Source organism: Elephantulus edwardii, unplaced genomic scaffold (assembly GCF_000299155.1).
Source record: "Elephantulus edwardii isolate Elephantulus edwardi_28Jun2011 unplaced genomic scaffold, EleEdw1.0 scaffold00103, whole genome shotgun sequence".
NCBI classification, from domain to species: domain Eukaryota; kingdom Metazoa; phylum Chordata; class Mammalia; order Macroscelidea; family Macroscelididae; genus Elephantulus; species Elephantulus edwardii.
This window is the reverse complement of record NW_006399853.1, coordinates 6,614,943-6,631,763: the sequence shown is the minus strand read 5'-3', so window position 1 is coordinate 6,631,763 and position 16,821 is coordinate 6,614,943. Positions and strand designations below refer to the sequence as shown.

The 16,821-nt window shown below is 36.5% G+C and overlaps 1 protein-coding gene across 1 annotated transcript in view; it reads right to left on the bottom strand.

The window, feature by feature from the left end:
- The window catches only part of DCC (deleted in colorectal carcinoma), a 1,276,184-nt gene that overhangs the window by 325,579 nt on the left and 933,784 nt on the right, over positions 1-16,821 (bottom strand). The window contains exons 11-12 of the mRNA XM_006891717.1: positions 15,773-15,911; positions 7,379-7,428 (exon numbers count right to left, since the gene is read on the bottom strand). Coding sequence (XP_006891779.1) covers positions 7,379-7,428; positions 15,773-15,911 — 189 coding nt within the window. The remainder of the gene's footprint in view (positions 1-7,378; positions 7,429-15,772; positions 15,912-16,821) is intronic.

Here is a 16,821-nt window from a genome sequence, read left to right as displayed (position 1 = left end):
GGCAATCTCTTGTGAGATTAACCGAATCTGAAAACTCATTGGAGGGTCAGTTCTGGGCCAGTTCTGACTTGGTATTCACCACCAACAAAACTGCACAGGGTTGGGGGGCGGGTATTGTCTATCTTTCTCCTTAAGTGGGGCTGGTTGATTCAAACTGGCCATCTTTTCATTAGCAATGTAACTTCCTATGGACTGTACAACCAGAGCTCTCAATGTGTTTGTAAATGGATTTAAAAGACTCGGAAATGTGGAGCTTTGGAACAAGAGTACTCTGAAAACATCACCAATAATAGGAGTGAAGTGTTTCTTCCTGGCCAGTTAACACATCAGTCTATGCTCCTGACCAATCTGATTCATTAAATCAGTGAGGGGTAAAAACTTTTGCATGTCTTACTCCTGCTTAATTGGGAGAGTAAATCAAGATCATTAATAACCGAAGAGTGTATCAAACTTATTTTTAAAATAAACACAGTTTTGAGGAGATTTCCTTAATTATTTCATATTGTCTGACTTTGTAAACAATCATACTCGTATATTCTATAATTTCTGGATAAAACCAGTCAGAGTAGGTTGTATAAACTATTTAGATGAACATCACCTTCCTTATTATTACATTCCTGTTCTATGTCCTTCATGGCACTTTTGGAATCATAATTGCTGCCAATGATGTGTGTTCAAAGAGCTGTCATGAAACGAATTAAGGAAGAAGTCAATAAATAAAAGAAATGCAAGATGTCTATAACTAATGGAATCTGACTGACAGAAACTGGACCATATATAAAATGCCCTGTTGAATATGAGTAAGTAAAAAGAGCAATGTGATTTTTGTGAATGCCAGCATTGTTAGGTGTAGGTCGACGAGCACAACGCAAAGCACATCTTGGTTTTCTGTTTTTAAATGGAATCAATCACTTGAGTTCTCCCATCTGCCTTCTTTACAATAAATCCACTTCTGAAACTCAGGACATTTATGAGAGGAGAGATCTGAGTTCTGGCTCCAAACAAAGCCTCAGTGGTCAACACATATTTTCTGTAGGTGTCAGCTCAATTCAGAAAGAAACAGCCCAAAAGAAACAAATGTTTTGCTTCATGGCTCATTTGAGGCTTCTGCATGTGAAACACAACCCACTGAAGGGAGGCCAGTGTTCACAGGAAAACAAGTGAAACCCCAAAAAGTGGACCAGAGCACCTGCGTGAACGGGAGGTTGTGATGTAACTAGGTGCACTGGGAACCTAACATGCTCCAATTTCACAGAAAATATGGTGTTGCTTTTGTTCTTGTTGAGTACCATTGACCTGGAACTGGCCCATAGCCAACCCTCCAGTGGGTTTTCAGAGGCAGTAAATTGCATGCGACAAGATTTCCCATCTTTCTTCCATGAAACAATGGGTGGTCTTGAACTGCATTGTTTCGGGCTAGCAACCAACTTCTAACCATTAAGCCTCAGAACTCCTTGACAGAAAAGACAGCAGCCCGGAAACTGATAGCACAGTTAATGCTAGAGATTCATGTTAGATTCCATCAGTTCCTTCCCTATTTCCTCACTAGTTACACTTTTGCTCAGGCTGACGAACAAGTGGGGATTCCAGTGGGGAGTCCCATGTAAATCACTCACTCTAGGTTCTCCTTCTGTGATGAGAGAGATAGATCGCTAGCCCAGAGGAATGAAAGAGGAGAGACTAGGAAGGAGGGAGTGAAGGAGTGAAAAAGACCATGGCCCCTCTTCAGAACCAGTCCCCTCTGCTGTTAGGTAATAATCCAAGACAAAGATTTCATTGGATGTCAAAAGACAATAGCAAAACTTCTGGAGCTAAAATGATCAGTGTGGGGGTTATTTTGGGGTTGGAAATAATCATTTTACTTCTCCCTTTGGAAGGTTCTAGTGAAAGGAATTGTATGACCACTGAACTCATTTGCAAGCTACATAAGCATCTCCAATTAGAAACTCGAGGGAGAGAGACACTTGAGGATGTAGAAGGCGCAGTCGTTTTCCCTCTGCTACAGGAGCCTTGTACACGAATGTATACAGCAGTATGTCACGCACAAAGATACAGCTGGTAGTCAGGGATAACTATGCCAATAACAGAGAGGTGGGGTTTGAAATAATGAGTTTAACCTAACATTTTTCATTTTCAAAATCTAAACCTGTACAATGATCCAAACTCTGGGATATATTAGGTTTTATGTTTTCTTAATTGTGTTTCCTATTTCATTTTTTCTTTTAGTGGACCTCTTCTATTTCATTCTGAGGGTGTGCTCCATAGGGTATTGCCTTGCTACCCCAAAAGCACCTCCTCTCTGATGGCTGGAATCTATCCGTGGTTCTAAGGGAAGAGGAAGACTGATTTCCTTCCCTGCAACTTCTTGTTTTTATGAGCCGTCAAGTTGCCTGTGACTCATAGCGACCCTATGTACAACAGCTCTGAACCCTGCTCTATCCTGAGACAGGATAGTGTCTCTGACACACCTACCCCTATTACCCCCAGTCACTGAATTACTCAAACTCATCGAGAGTCTTCTGCTGTTGCACTGTCCCTCCCCCTTCCCAAGCATGACGTCCCTCTCCAAGAACTGGTCCCGTCTTGCAACATGTCCAAAGAATGTCAGATGAAGCTTCAGAATCCTTGGCTCCAAGGAGCATCCTGGTTTCACCCTCTTCAGGATGAACTTGTTTGTTCTTTTACCCTAGTCGCTGTCCAGCTTTCTGATGCATAGCAAGTGATTGCAAAGACTGTGGCCTGCAACTTACAGCCTCATACACCCAAAGAAGAATCAGCTATACGTCAGTCCAGACTCCAAAGCACTCAGTCACTTCATTCTTAACAGTCACTTTATAGTACTCATTTTTTCAATGTCAGCACTTGGAAGGATAGTGCAGAGTATATTAATAAATTAATACCTGCCACACTTTCTGATTCTGTAACACATATCCTTAAAAAAAAGGGAAATTGGAGATACCGTTTTGGAAATATGAAAAAGCAAGATATCATCTCTTCAAGTCTCAGTTTTAACCATGAGAGAATTGAACTTCTGCAACACATTAAATGTGGCTATATTAATGTTAGATGACAATATCAAGGAAAAAAAAGACATCAAATTGACAATTTTTTAGGTACAGTTCATTGACAATAGTTACTCTGTTTATGTTCATATTGCTTCCCCAGCATTTAACGCTCTGTCCTTTAAAGTTTTTATCTGTGCTTTACTGTTCCTGTTGTCATTTTGATCTCTTATATTTCTTTAAAAGTAAGTAGTGCTTAAGAAATGAACGTGAATGCTAGTTTTTCCTTCACAGGTCTTTATACTTTGAGTTCCCACGAATAATGGGCATGTGTGTCACATATTATACCAATGCATAGTATGTATAGTGTAATTGTTGAGTACGTGATACTGGTGCAATGACATTCCAAGAGCTCAAAGAGCTACTTAAAGGAATCCAAGTACTTCAACCCCCACAGACTCTAAATGTTCTTACCCAGAACTTGTGGGATGGAACACAACAGTCGTCAAGTGCCAACATAAGCTATTTACATTCTATAGGCTAGTGCTTTATAAACCAGCCAGCTAGTTATGCTGCACTATTTGTTTGCTCTTCACCATCGAATTCCAGAGTAAAATACTAAATTATTCTTTATTTTTAAATACACTAATAACATTTTCAGACTTTTAATTTTACACTGTAAACTACCTTGTCTCTTTCTTTGCAAACAGTATAAAGAAATACAAGAACAAGAAATAATTACCTCAACATGGCCCATAATTTCCAGAAGTCTAATATTTATAGGTCAAATTATTTCTGGGAAATAAAGTTTAACGTTCGGGGTTAGCTTCAGGAAGGAATGGCAGGTTAGTAGAGATGCTACAGTGTCCTGCGTTTTCAAGAAAAACGTAGTAAGAAAATTTCCTTCTCTCTTGACCCCCTACCCCTTACAATGTAATCGAAATGCATAAGAAATGCTCTTTAAATATTACTAAACAAATATGACTTCTGAGTCCAGTTAGCTTATTAATGGGCATAACTCTAACAAATGCCTAGAAATGGTCACTTTACACAGTTTTATAAGGACCTTTTGGAAAGTCCTGGGTGATGTCAAAGAGTTAATATACTTGCCTAGTACTCGAAAGGTCAGAGATTCAAATTCACCCAGAGACATCTCGTAAGAAAAGTCTAGTGAGCTGCCTTTGAGTAACTCATTGTTGGAAACTCTACAAAATTTCCACTGACATGTACGTGGTGACCATGAGTCAGTATCAGCTCGAGGGCATTTCAAGTGGGTACCTCTGTTCTTGCATACAGGCATGCTCCATTTTACTGAATTTCATTTTACAGTGTTTTACATAAATTGCTCTCTGAGTCATATTTTCAAATCACTTCAAACGTCTATATAATGCTTTTGTGTTTTAAGAGACTGTTGACTAGAATGGACCTAACTTCCAAATACACTGGAAAGCCAAAAAAGTGTGCATGACTCATTCAAAGGCAGTATTTGCTTTAAGTGATGGTCTGGAACTGGAGCCAGGATAGCTCCAAGTCATGCCTGCACAGATGTCCAAGCCAAAGTTTTAAAAACAGTTAGCAACGCAAAAGATTCACTTATTAACATGGAATGAGATCATGAATTATACTCCATACTTGAAAAATATTAAACTAATAAATTTCCAAAAGAATAGACTTTCTTTTCTCCACTTCAAAGACAAATGTAAAAGTAAAATGAATGACACAGAAGTCACTATAATATTTTTAATCGAAAGCAATACATATTCATAAAGGTTTTTAAAAATGTATTTTCTTCTTTGAAATGGTAATAATGAAGTGTTTTATATTTATTTATTTAACATCATTTTCTTTTATTCCAAATTAAAAAATATTAACGTAGAATAATACATTTTGCATTTCTCTGCGCTGAGATTTATAAAGCACATTGTTGATAATCTCGTTTCTTTACTCTTGCTAACAAGGGAGGAATAATGTTTGCTAATTCCTTAAAAACTAGGATATAAGATGAGAATAGGGAGAGACACACACAAGAGAGGTTTTCTCATGCATAGGTCTGTCTTGTTAACTCTGAAAACTTACAAATAAGTATTCCACTAGTGCACTACTTAAGAGATTCTCCATAAGAAGCTACAAGGAGGAAGGTCTCTATTTGGTTTCTGATGGCACGTGACATTAAGGAAAAGTATCGACTCTGATATTTCTGCAGACATATATGTGGATCAGTCAAAGTTCATTTTCTCTTTGGAAAAAGCAGTAAATCATGTTCAAATACAATAGCATCCAGTATCATTCAATATCCTTACTGGAATACATTTTCAAATGATCTCAACACACAAACACAAAGATTCCCCTCTGATTCACTCATATATACGAACACACACGTGACTTCTGTATCTTTTTGTAAGTTCTATGTAATGAAAATAAGCCATCAGAACACTAGAAAGTATATCTTTAATTAATAAGACACAAAACTATGTGAAGTTACCCTTGGGGTTACCTGAACTATCTATTTGCAAAGCACATTTGTAAAATATTTAACATTCCTGGAAATAAAAATGTTTATTTCTTCTATAGTGATATTTATTTCTATAGTGATATTAATTTCCCTAAATTCACTTCTTCTCCCTTTCTAATTTTAAATTTGCTTCAGTGGTTTCTTTGTAAAATAAAAACAAAATCCTTGCCATTAAGTTAGAACAGACTCAGAGCTGACTCCATTGAGTTGCTGAGGTCCTAAGACTCACAGCGTGAGAGCCACTTGATAGATTTGAACCACCAGGGAGGCAGAGTCCTTGAGTGTTAATAGCCTAACTCCTCAATAACTACGCCACCATAACTCCCTTTATAATATAGTGCTCAGAACTATGGATGATACGAAGATCACTTTTTTCTTTTTTATATTACTAAGATGGTGTAGGATAGGGTAAGGTTTAGATCTGTTGTTCATAAGGTTGCTGTGAATTGGAGTTGACTCAAAGTCACCAAACAATAACATCTATGCTATTCAAATAAGATAAAGAGTAAAACTCACTGTTTAAATAATAAGGAAATTGAGATTGGGTAAGGTTGTACACTCTTGTCCGACTACATGCAGATACAAAAAAAAAAATAATAAAATAGGGGCTTGGGATTAAAACACAAGAGAGAACTTTCTCTAAAATTCATATAATTGTTCTGATGTCTCCCTACTCTTAGAAGTCAGTTAAATCCACCTCTTTAATTGAGGAGTAAGTAAATTGAGAGAGGAAAAAGGAGTAATGATTTTGTGAATTATACAAAACCAGGTATTGATAAAGTCAAGATCAAATATGCTCTTCTTTGCTCTGCCCTACCTACTGCATGGCTTTGGTTTCTTTTCAGCCCTGAAATAATGAGATACTTCCTTCCACAGAAATAAAGCACTTTTGGTATTAAGCTCGTTAAGCTCATAACTTTGCTATACTCTGGTGGCTTAGTGGGTAAGGAGTTGGGCTGTCAACTCATAGGCACCTGGTTCAAATCCACTAGCTGGTGTGTGGGAGAGAGATGGACCATCTTCTCTACTGCAGTTTACAGCCTCTGAAAAACCGACTGGAAAGTCAGTAATAAGTCTATTCCAGCTGGGTGGCATTGAATGAGTGAGTGAGTGAGTGGTATATCTTGCCTAACCTAAGATATTTTGAAAATTATACCAACTTTTCAAGCCAGGAAAGCATTAACTAGATAACAATGCCTCATAAATGTAACCTTATTGAACTTAAAAAAATGACCTATGATGTCTATATTTCTAGTAGAAAATGTTGATGATAGGGATGGTGAAATAATTCTAATTATACTAAAAGGAAGCAGAGTCTTTATCTTTTCTCTTTTAGCATTTGTCTTCATTACTACATTCAAGTGTCCTGCCTAGATAATGGATAGAGTCATGTACTTAGAGAATGTCAGACTTTTCTAATGGAATATTCCTCAACCTTCATGTTGCTATTGTTGGCACATGTCATTGACATGACTATGGCTCGTAGTGCCCTTACGAAGAACAGACCTGAATCCTGTCCTATCCTGTGCCACCCTCATAAACTCTGGCACACTTCAGCCCATTACTGTTGTCACTTTGTCAATCCGTCTGGTTGGAAGTCTTCTTCTCTTACGCTGACCCTCCATGTTCCAAGCATGATGTCCCAATTCAAAGACCAGCTTCTATTTTATAGCATCCATAAAATCAGTGTACTATTAGCAAGCAAACTGGCTATTTAGTATAGATTGATGACACTCACTTATGTGGACCTTGAACACTTTGAGGTCTCACCTTGAGACTGCCATCCAGCACCTAACACGATACACAAGAGACCACAAGCCTTGTCTGACTAGGTAATGAAGTCATATGAATTTGGCCAACTTACCCTTGAGTTAACCACTTCCAGGGAGATGTTCTGTGGTGGGGCACTCGGCACTAAAGAGAAGAAAACAATTTGAGACGGTTACTGCCAAAGGAATAGAAGAAACACTCCAACTCTGTCATGAAAAGAAAGAGTATGCATTTAGTCACAGTTCGTAATTTAAAAATATTCTTTTCGATTCATCCAGGTGGCACTCCCAAGTTTACTTGAAGAGATGAAAAATCATTGAATCGATTTACTTCTCTCACTTGGTTGCCAATTAGCCTTTTGGTGAGACTCCAACACAATTAAGCAAGAGACTACCTGTCTTGACACCTAATATGATTTAATTAGAACATTTTTGTAGTAATCTTCCCAAATAAACCTACAAAAGCACAAAGGAGGTTTGCTGGAGTAATCTTAAAGGCTCAGGATATTGTGTGTCTCAGGATTTGCATGATTTTACAGCAAACTATGTCATTTTGATGGTCACTCGTGTTATTTAATCTTTTTAATGCAATCTTTATTATCTCTTACAAAGGAAAAAACCAACACATACAACCTACAACAATATATTGGAATACATCCCTAATATTAGCATAATATAATTTGACCTTTTTTTCACAGATTAAAGAAGGTTGTAAAATAGTATTTGGTGAGCTGTACCAACGGTGGAGTAGAGTTTTGTTTTTATTTTCCTTATTTATTACTTAGAGATTTCCTATCTCTTACTTGCATTTTTATTATTCTACTTTTCCATGGTACCAGGAAGAACATATATGACATAGTTTTGAATATTTGTACTTAATCCTTTTTTAATGAATCTTTATGAAAAAAATAATATTTTATCGTATGAGGGATTTATAGTATAGTTGACATGTTATACATTATCAGTTGCCTAGGATTAATTATAAACACATGAAAGCTTTTGCCAATAGTTTGAATTGGAGCAGTATTTGATAAATTCTTAGCACACTTTAACGTACAGATTATCTAATGAGCAGTCACTATACTTTCCATGATACATCGATGAGTTTAATAGAAAAGAACTGGTTTCGGACATTCTGAAGACTTTAAGGACCATTTTCCCACATTTCCTTTTTTTTCTTTTGAATTTAGGTTACATGTATATTTTTCTAACATACTTACTATTTTTATTTAGTATTCATCTTTGTCCTACTCTGATCTTACTTTCTAAGAAGTAGTCATTATGAAGGTCTGGTATATATCTTACTCATTTTATTATATTTCAAAACTGATATTAAATTAGAATTTACTGAATGAATAAACTAATATTTATTTAAATATTATCTTCTTGACATTTCTAGGCACAATCATAATGACAATGACTTATTTGTTTTGTTGTAAAACTTTTCTTAATATTTGATAATATTTCTAGCTAATACACCTTAGAAAGAAATAGTCAATGCAAGGTTTTCCTTTCATGAATTGCATCAGTGGTATTTTTTCCCAAAAATTTTCATAATTTAGTATTTATATTTAGTGCATATTATACATTTTAAATATCAAATGCAAAATGTTTGGTCCTAGAGGAAAGAGAGTTTTACTTGTTCTTGTGCTACTTTCCCAGTATTTAGAAGGCTGCCCATCACATGAAGAGTCACTAAGTATACCCTAACTGGCCGACTGATTGAATATAAAGGTTAGCTCATTGCCGTGGGGTTGGAACTGACTCACAGCTGATCCTTCAGTAGGTTTGGGTTTTGGGTTTTGGTTTTTTATAAGACAAAATATTTTTATTCAAATAACGCCAAATAGGAAAAAAAACAAGATCTCTTTTATTCTGCTGTACAGTTTTTCACTCAGCTAAAACAAGCAAGCTACATGCAGCTCAAAACACAGCCCCAGAGAGGCCCCCGACAGCACTCCATCCAGAACTGCTTTTCCTATACATCTATCCTGTACAGACAAGTCAACAAAGGCTCTAAGTCACAGTGGGGGAAGCTTTCCATTCCTTCCAGGGAGATCTCTTCAGAGAAGCCCAACCTTAGACTTAGGAGCACAACTCTCTATGGACTATGCCACCAGAAACCCCTATAAAGGAGAGAAGACCTTTTTTTTCATTTTATTTTTGCAGTTGACGTTGTTCCTTGGGGAGTGATATCATGCTCAGAAAGGTGAAAGGTCACAAGAAGGAAGAAGACTCTCAAACAGTGAATTGACACTGTGACTACAGCAATGTCAGTTGTTTGAGCATGTCAGAGATTGTGAGGATGGCACAGGAGAGGACAGGGCTCAGATCTCTTGTTTATAGGGTCACTATGACACACTTGATGGAAACAACGTTACTAATAACTTATTAATAACTAATTACTTACTAATCTGTAGTGAATACTTTTACAAGGGTTTTGTCATGTGATTGATGTGGTGAAAAACAGGTGCCATCCACTTCCTAAACAACATGCCTCTGGCAACTCTGTGAACTTTGACAAACTATCATAGTTATAGAAAGGCTTCAAGTCTTTCATTCATAGAGTCACTATGAGTCATTCTCGACTCAACTGCGATCATTAACAACAACAACATTAATAAGTAAACGCAAGTAAGTGCTTGGTTGCTTGTTTGCTTGTATTGAGTTCTCTGTCTTTGATAGCCATTGTGACGTTTAAGAGGTTTTAATTCTGCAAATGCCATGAGATTGTAAGAGAAAGAGATGAATGCCTGTGAAACTTACAAGCAGAATCTATAATGTGGTGAAAATATGTAAAATTGTTCACTCCAGCTTCTGAAGTAAGCACGAGTAAACCTATGCTAACATGCTTGCGGGTAAACTGACACTGCTTGATGGTACTTGGATCACCTTTATCATGTCAGTCACAAAACTCAGTCTCTCAAACAACTCATCTACAAAAATTTTCATTATACATTAGTGTTCATACTTAATATATTTGCTTTTCTTTAAAGCTAAGAAGTTAGAATGTCTCCTGTATTTGTCAATCTTTCATATAGCCTCAACTCTTCAAATGCTGTGTATAAAATGTATCCTAATCACCTTTTCATAGACCCTTGTTGCCCCAGTCAATCAGGAAAAGACAGAGAACTTAATTAAAAAGAATAAAAAAATTCCTTTTTGTTGAAAGAGGAAAATAATACATCAGCTAGAAATAACCACAGATATGATCAGAAGTAATAAACAAACTGATAGCCCTATAGCAAGGCAGAACTTCGGAATAGCCAGGAAAGCATTAAAATAAAAAGTATAATGCTTTAGATTGTATGACTTCTAACTTTTTTGGGAGAAAAATCCTTTAAAAACAAAGTTTGAATGATATCTTAATATTGATCAAAATAATAAATTCTCAAACATGGAAAAATCTTTCTGGTTTATGTTTAGCATAATCTATTATTCTTACATGCCATATCATATTTTAGTAATCAAATAATATTAATTTTTTAGCCAATTAAGGAATAACAAAATACAATTTCCATAACAAATACTCAATTTATGATATGTGGTTGAATTTTGAAAGAAAATAGGCCGCATATTTGTCACATTTTAACAGAGGTACCTTTGTATGTTGAAGATATTGGATACCCAGTGTTACTTTCAGTTTTTAGCCTCATTCTCAGGAGGTCAATACTGCAATGAGGTATAAATAAAAATGTACAGCCTCCTCTTTGTAACTACCATCATTTTTAAGCATAAGAAATATTTTCGCTATTGGATATCAAAATACAAAGTAATAAAATTCTAATAATCCTTATGATGAAATATAGTCATAACATAAATATATATGTAAATAAATATACAAATATATTTACAATATAAATTTTTTATTTTCATTTATTGAATATTGGCTATTTTTCCTTTAGACAAGAAAGGAAAAATAGAAAGCAGTTTGCCATATAATGTATACTCCCTTCTCACTACTAATTGCCACTGTATTTAGCAGACAAGAATAGTCAATAGAGGAAAAGAATAAATAAATTTAATAGGGAATAGACAGAAATAGACATAACAGGCATAAAAGAATAAATAGATGTAAAAGAGCAGACTGGCTGCTTGGTAGAATGGAAGGAAATCCACATCTATCTTAGGATTTTTACATTTGTCATCTCAAGATGTCTCATTGTCTCAAGAGGCAAAGGAGAAGGATGTAGTTCATTGCTTTTCTCTCCAAAATGTCAAGTAATTCATCATTTTCAATAGGTTCATTAAATCCAATCAGAGGTGTTTGGTCTGGAAACTCCCTTCAATATGGTAGAACATGTTGATTTGACACACACATGGTGATGAGGCATTCTGTCTGGAAGATCAAGTTCTCTGAATGTTTGTAAATGAATCCCTGTGCACACTGGTACCTGAGTTCCTCTCCTCATCAAATGTGTGCTGTCATGTACACACGATTTGTAGATTTAAATATCTAATATTGAATTACAAGGTACTCTCCTGATTGAACGAACAGAGGATATTCATCATAGAAGAAGAGAAACTCAGCAAATTTTCATGTCAAATTTCACCTCTTTATTTACTAGCTTAAGTGAACTAGATCTGCTACTTACTACCTTTTGTGATGTCTCTCTAACACAGCTGTACCAGCTGTAAAATGGGAAAAGGGAAAGTGGTGTGGGATGAAATATTAATAACACAGTTATTAATTAATAAAGGGTAGGGTTGCACTAGAAAGTATTCAGTAAATATTAGTGGTTACAGTAAGAAACACACACACACACATACAGTTGTTGTTGTTGTTGTTAAGTGCCGTTGAGTTGTAGGCAACTCAAAGTGACCCTGTGAATGAAAGTCCTCAACACTTGCACGACTCTCATCCTTTTTCCAGATTCATAAGGTTTCCCGAGGCAAGCTATTTATGGAAGTGGATGCCACTCCTGCTTCCAAGCTTGTTTTAATTGGGAATCTCCACCAAACACTGTCTATCATGGGTAACCAAACATTAATGCATTTAACACATCAATGTCACAGAGTTCAGCTTCACAGCAACCACAAGTTACCTCTGTATGGCAAGTGGACACACCAGGGCTATATGACTTAGAAGAAAAAAAATATATATATATGTCCCTCTAAAGTGAGACTGAAACAGTTTTTGACACAAATAAGATAGGATACTTCTAATTAGGAATTCATTGCTATAAGATGTGCATTCAATCACTGAACTACTCATGTTAGGTAGTTCATTAGGTGGTATTGTTGATGCAACTGGCAGAACTAATTAAATGATATACTCAATATCAGACTTCTAAGGGGACATACATAGGTTCTAAAATCCCAGTGGTTTAAAGTGTTGGATATCTGTAAACCAGTGGTACATGAGGTGGAGGAAAAATGAAGGAGGACCAATATCTCCAGCCAGAAAAACCAATAAGACAGAGCTACACTCCAGATGACAGCGCATCTGAATAAAACTCATATAAGCATCTTAGCAGGACAGGCAGAAAAGAACCACTGGAATAATTAATAATAATAATAATTAGGAAAAAACGAATGCCTTTGCTCTTTATTTTCATTCAATCTTCCTTTGGTCTCAAATAAGTTTTATTATTAGAATTACTCTTATTTGGAAAGAAACATGATGTTTTCAACAACACAGATTGATGTGGATATAGTAACAAATTAAGTCAGTCCCAGAAATGGAACTTAAAGATACTGTATAGGGGAGCTCTGGTGGCCTAGTGGCAAGGAGCTGCAACTACAATCCCAGAGGCGCACGGTTCGAATCCACCAGATGCTCTGCCGGGGAAGGAGGGACAATCTCCTCCTGTACCAGTCAGATTTGATTTGATGGTACATGCACACAAAAATAAAAAAATAAAAATAAAAAAGATACTGTATATACAAATATGTAATAGTGTTGGTTCAACTACTTGATTAATTTAGTAAATACTTACTGAATTAGAAGGAATTCAGAGAAGATACAATATCTTACATTAAAGAAATTTTGAGAAATTGCCATTAAAAATAATCAGAAAAAATAAAAATATCTATGAATGTATGAAAAACCAATAAGTTGAAAGCCTTCACTCATAAGAAAAAATGTTGTCGTTGTTGATTTTTGTCAAGTCAAGCACGACTCATATAGCACTCCCATGAACAAAAAACCTGAAGACTTTCTATAACTATCACTGTTTCTCAAAGTTCATGGCATTTCCAGAGGCATGCTGTTTAGAAGTGGATGCCATGCCAGCTTCCAATATGAAAAAGAAATGATTTTTTTAAAAACACAAAGCATCATAGAAATGACATATCCTCTCAAAAACAGTTTTTTTTTTTAAAAAAAGACTAAAAATGTAAAACCCGTTTGGTAAAATAGTGTCTCCGTGAAAACGAAGAAAACCTTTAATAACAATATAGCCACAGCACCATGGTCAAACATATGAACAGTAAGAAAGGTGCTGCAGGACTGAGAATGAGGCTGTGTCCTGTCTTATAACGCATGGGGTCATGTGTGTCGGTGTGCACTTGATGACAACTATGTAAGTGCAGTGGAGGCAAAGAGCTGTGGACACTGACATAGAGAACATTACCAACTGCTTAAATGCATGCCGTTTTCTTCTTTAAGGCACGTCCATACAATGGAGCACTTCATTTTCCACAATACGTCTCTCCTACAGCATCAAAAAACCAACAACACAACAACAAACAAAGCTAAGGAGAAGCAATCTTCAGGATTGAGGACTAGAAAGAAGATGACTGTTAAATACGACCAAAAAAGTCCTAGCGGCTTCTCATGAATACCTGTAGTAGAAGAACAGTATCAGATTCAGGAGACCCAAGGGGTTTGGGTAACAGTCGAAGTAAAAGATGTAGGAGTTCTGTTGGGAATTAAAAGAGATGAACTGTAGGCAAATGAGGTCAAAAGGCATGCTGAATGGACCCTGAGGCCCCTCCTTCCCGTTTTCAAAGCTGTCTGGTCACTGCACAGTGATATTTGCTGGACTTGAGGGTAAGAAATCCTTGTATTTAGTGACAGACACTAGTTAAGCTTGATGCCTTTCAACATTTCCTAAAGATAATTCGAAGGCTAATGAGTAATAATCTATCTTTCTCACTTAGGACAGTTAAAACCAAAGTGAAGAATAGGACCACAGTATTACAGTTCAGGGTGAGAACCAAATTTGCATACATTATGTAAATTATACATGCTCACTTGTTTTTTATTTTTGTAATTATAAGTTGTGAATTAATTTATTCTGCCAATACATATTCAGTTGTGCCTTCAATAATGGAATTGGATGAATGGACATAAGGATTAAAAAAAAAAAGAATATTGAAGAGGTACCATGTATGAAAAAAATTTTTTCCCCTAAATTGAATTTGCAAAGGAGCATGACTTTCAAGTCCTTTTGTGTTGGCTTAATCCCATATGCCTCCCTCTTTGTCCCATTGATGATTGTGTCACATTTCAATCCATGTGCATTCTCAGATTAAAGAGTGTTATAAAGGACAAAACTAATATTTTTTTTAAAAAAAAATAAATAAAAGATTTAATAGCCTGCAGAGTTCCATAGGCTGGTATGGGAACTTTTGCTGGTGGCTCAGGGAGAAATAGCTTCTTGATTTTTTAATATTCAAGAGTTCAGTTCTGTATTTCCGTACCTGCCTGAGTTGGCATTGCACCCACAGAAACTGTGTACGATCTACTAGACTCTGGTCCACTTTTTATTAAATTCCTCAACATTTTATTATTGCCCATTCCTTCTGTTTCTAATTCCCCTGCTACCCTGTTGTTAAATTCTCACTCTGTTCTTTCTTTTTCTTACAGCATTTTAGAAAACATGCCTAGTCTATCATTTCTTTGACAGTGAGTAACTAAATGTATGTTTTTTTCTTACCTTGGTTTTGTTATTTCACTGCTGAATTCTTTATGACATACTTGGATTAAGAGATCTTGGTAGAGAGTTGTGCTGCTAAAGCAAAGGTGTTACCTCTTGGGCAGTTAAAATCCGCTGGAGAAAGATGGATAATCTCTCCCGAAGAGCTTTACAGCCTCCAGAAAAGCCATGAGAGGGTCAGCTACATGTCCCTTCAGACTCTAAGGCAATGAGTTTTTTAGGGGAGGTTGAAAGTCTCCATCTCATTACAAAGGATGCTACAAGAAACACGGCATTGAAGATTTGTCCACAGACTTGCACAATTGTGATTCTTAGAAATTAGTGCATTGACAAAGATAAAACAAAGATGCAAACAGTTTGAGTGCTAAGCCAGTAACTTAGGTCAAGACCTCCCACTAGTGAATCCTTGACTCAGCTCATATCCATCGAAAGGAAGTTTAAATTTGACTGAAGCAGTGTTGAGAAAATTAGCCCATTTTCTATTTTATGTCAACAGATCACCCTGAAAATTTTAGCTGGCCCTGAAAAATGGGATGCAGACACTATACAGTATTTTTTTTTCAGCATCGTCAGAATTTCAAGGAAATTTCGCTGCCATTAACTCACCGTCAGAGAGCGTCACCACAGTTATGTCCTCGGTAGAGATGCCTGGTCCATAACGATTGTAAGCTAGGAATCGAAGAGTATATTCCGTAAATTTTTTCAGGCCTTCCAGTTTATAAGACAGTCCATCAACTTCGATATTCTGGAGATATAAAAAGCCAAAACTGTTATTAAGGAGGCACATTAAAGCAGAGATGGAAGTCATTCTGTGCAACCAGCAGATTGGATATTACACTCTTACCCACTAAACTACAGCTTGGCCTTAAAATGCTTTACTGGAAAAAGCTAACTTGTTACAGCGACTCCTCCACCAAAGTCCCCCATCCTTTAAAGACTCCTTGTTAAAACAGCACCATGCTATTTTTACAGTCATTAAGCTTCTATTTGTTTAACATGGCCCAATACATTGAACGGTGTAGGTTTTTCTACGCACACAGCCAGCCACACTGGCAGGTAGAGAGCAGCGTGCATAAACCCCCAGGAACAGGAGCCACTCCTGTGGCCCAAATGGAATAATTCCCTAAGAAAAAAAAAACAGCAACTTTCTCTTTTCTCCTGCTGAAATATGCCCACGGCTTTTGAAACTGACAGATAACTGTGCCACAATTTTCATCTCTCAAAACATTGGGAGGTGCCTGGTAACTGTTTTCACCACTTCAGAGCTGCAGAAAATGAGGTACTAGGAGTGAAGGTCACTGAGGAAATCGGAGCCAATTCACTCTGGAAGGCTCGTGATTTAGCTGTGCATGGACACACACACACACACACACACACACACAGTGCACAGAATCACGCTTTTCATTTATGTAAAGGGTATGGAAAAGGTATGATTGGAGAACTGAAAACATAGAAAAGTGGATGGGATGGAAAGGTTGACAAAGACTAAAACAGCATGAGTTCAGCAAGGAAAAACAGTGATTACATAAGAGGAGATCTCAGTAATTTTTATTTTATGACGTAAGTTATGATTTGAATGATGTCCAAATAGACTTGTTGTGAAACACACTTTTAAAAAAAAGAACCAGATCATTCATTTCATGTGTGAGCACGTT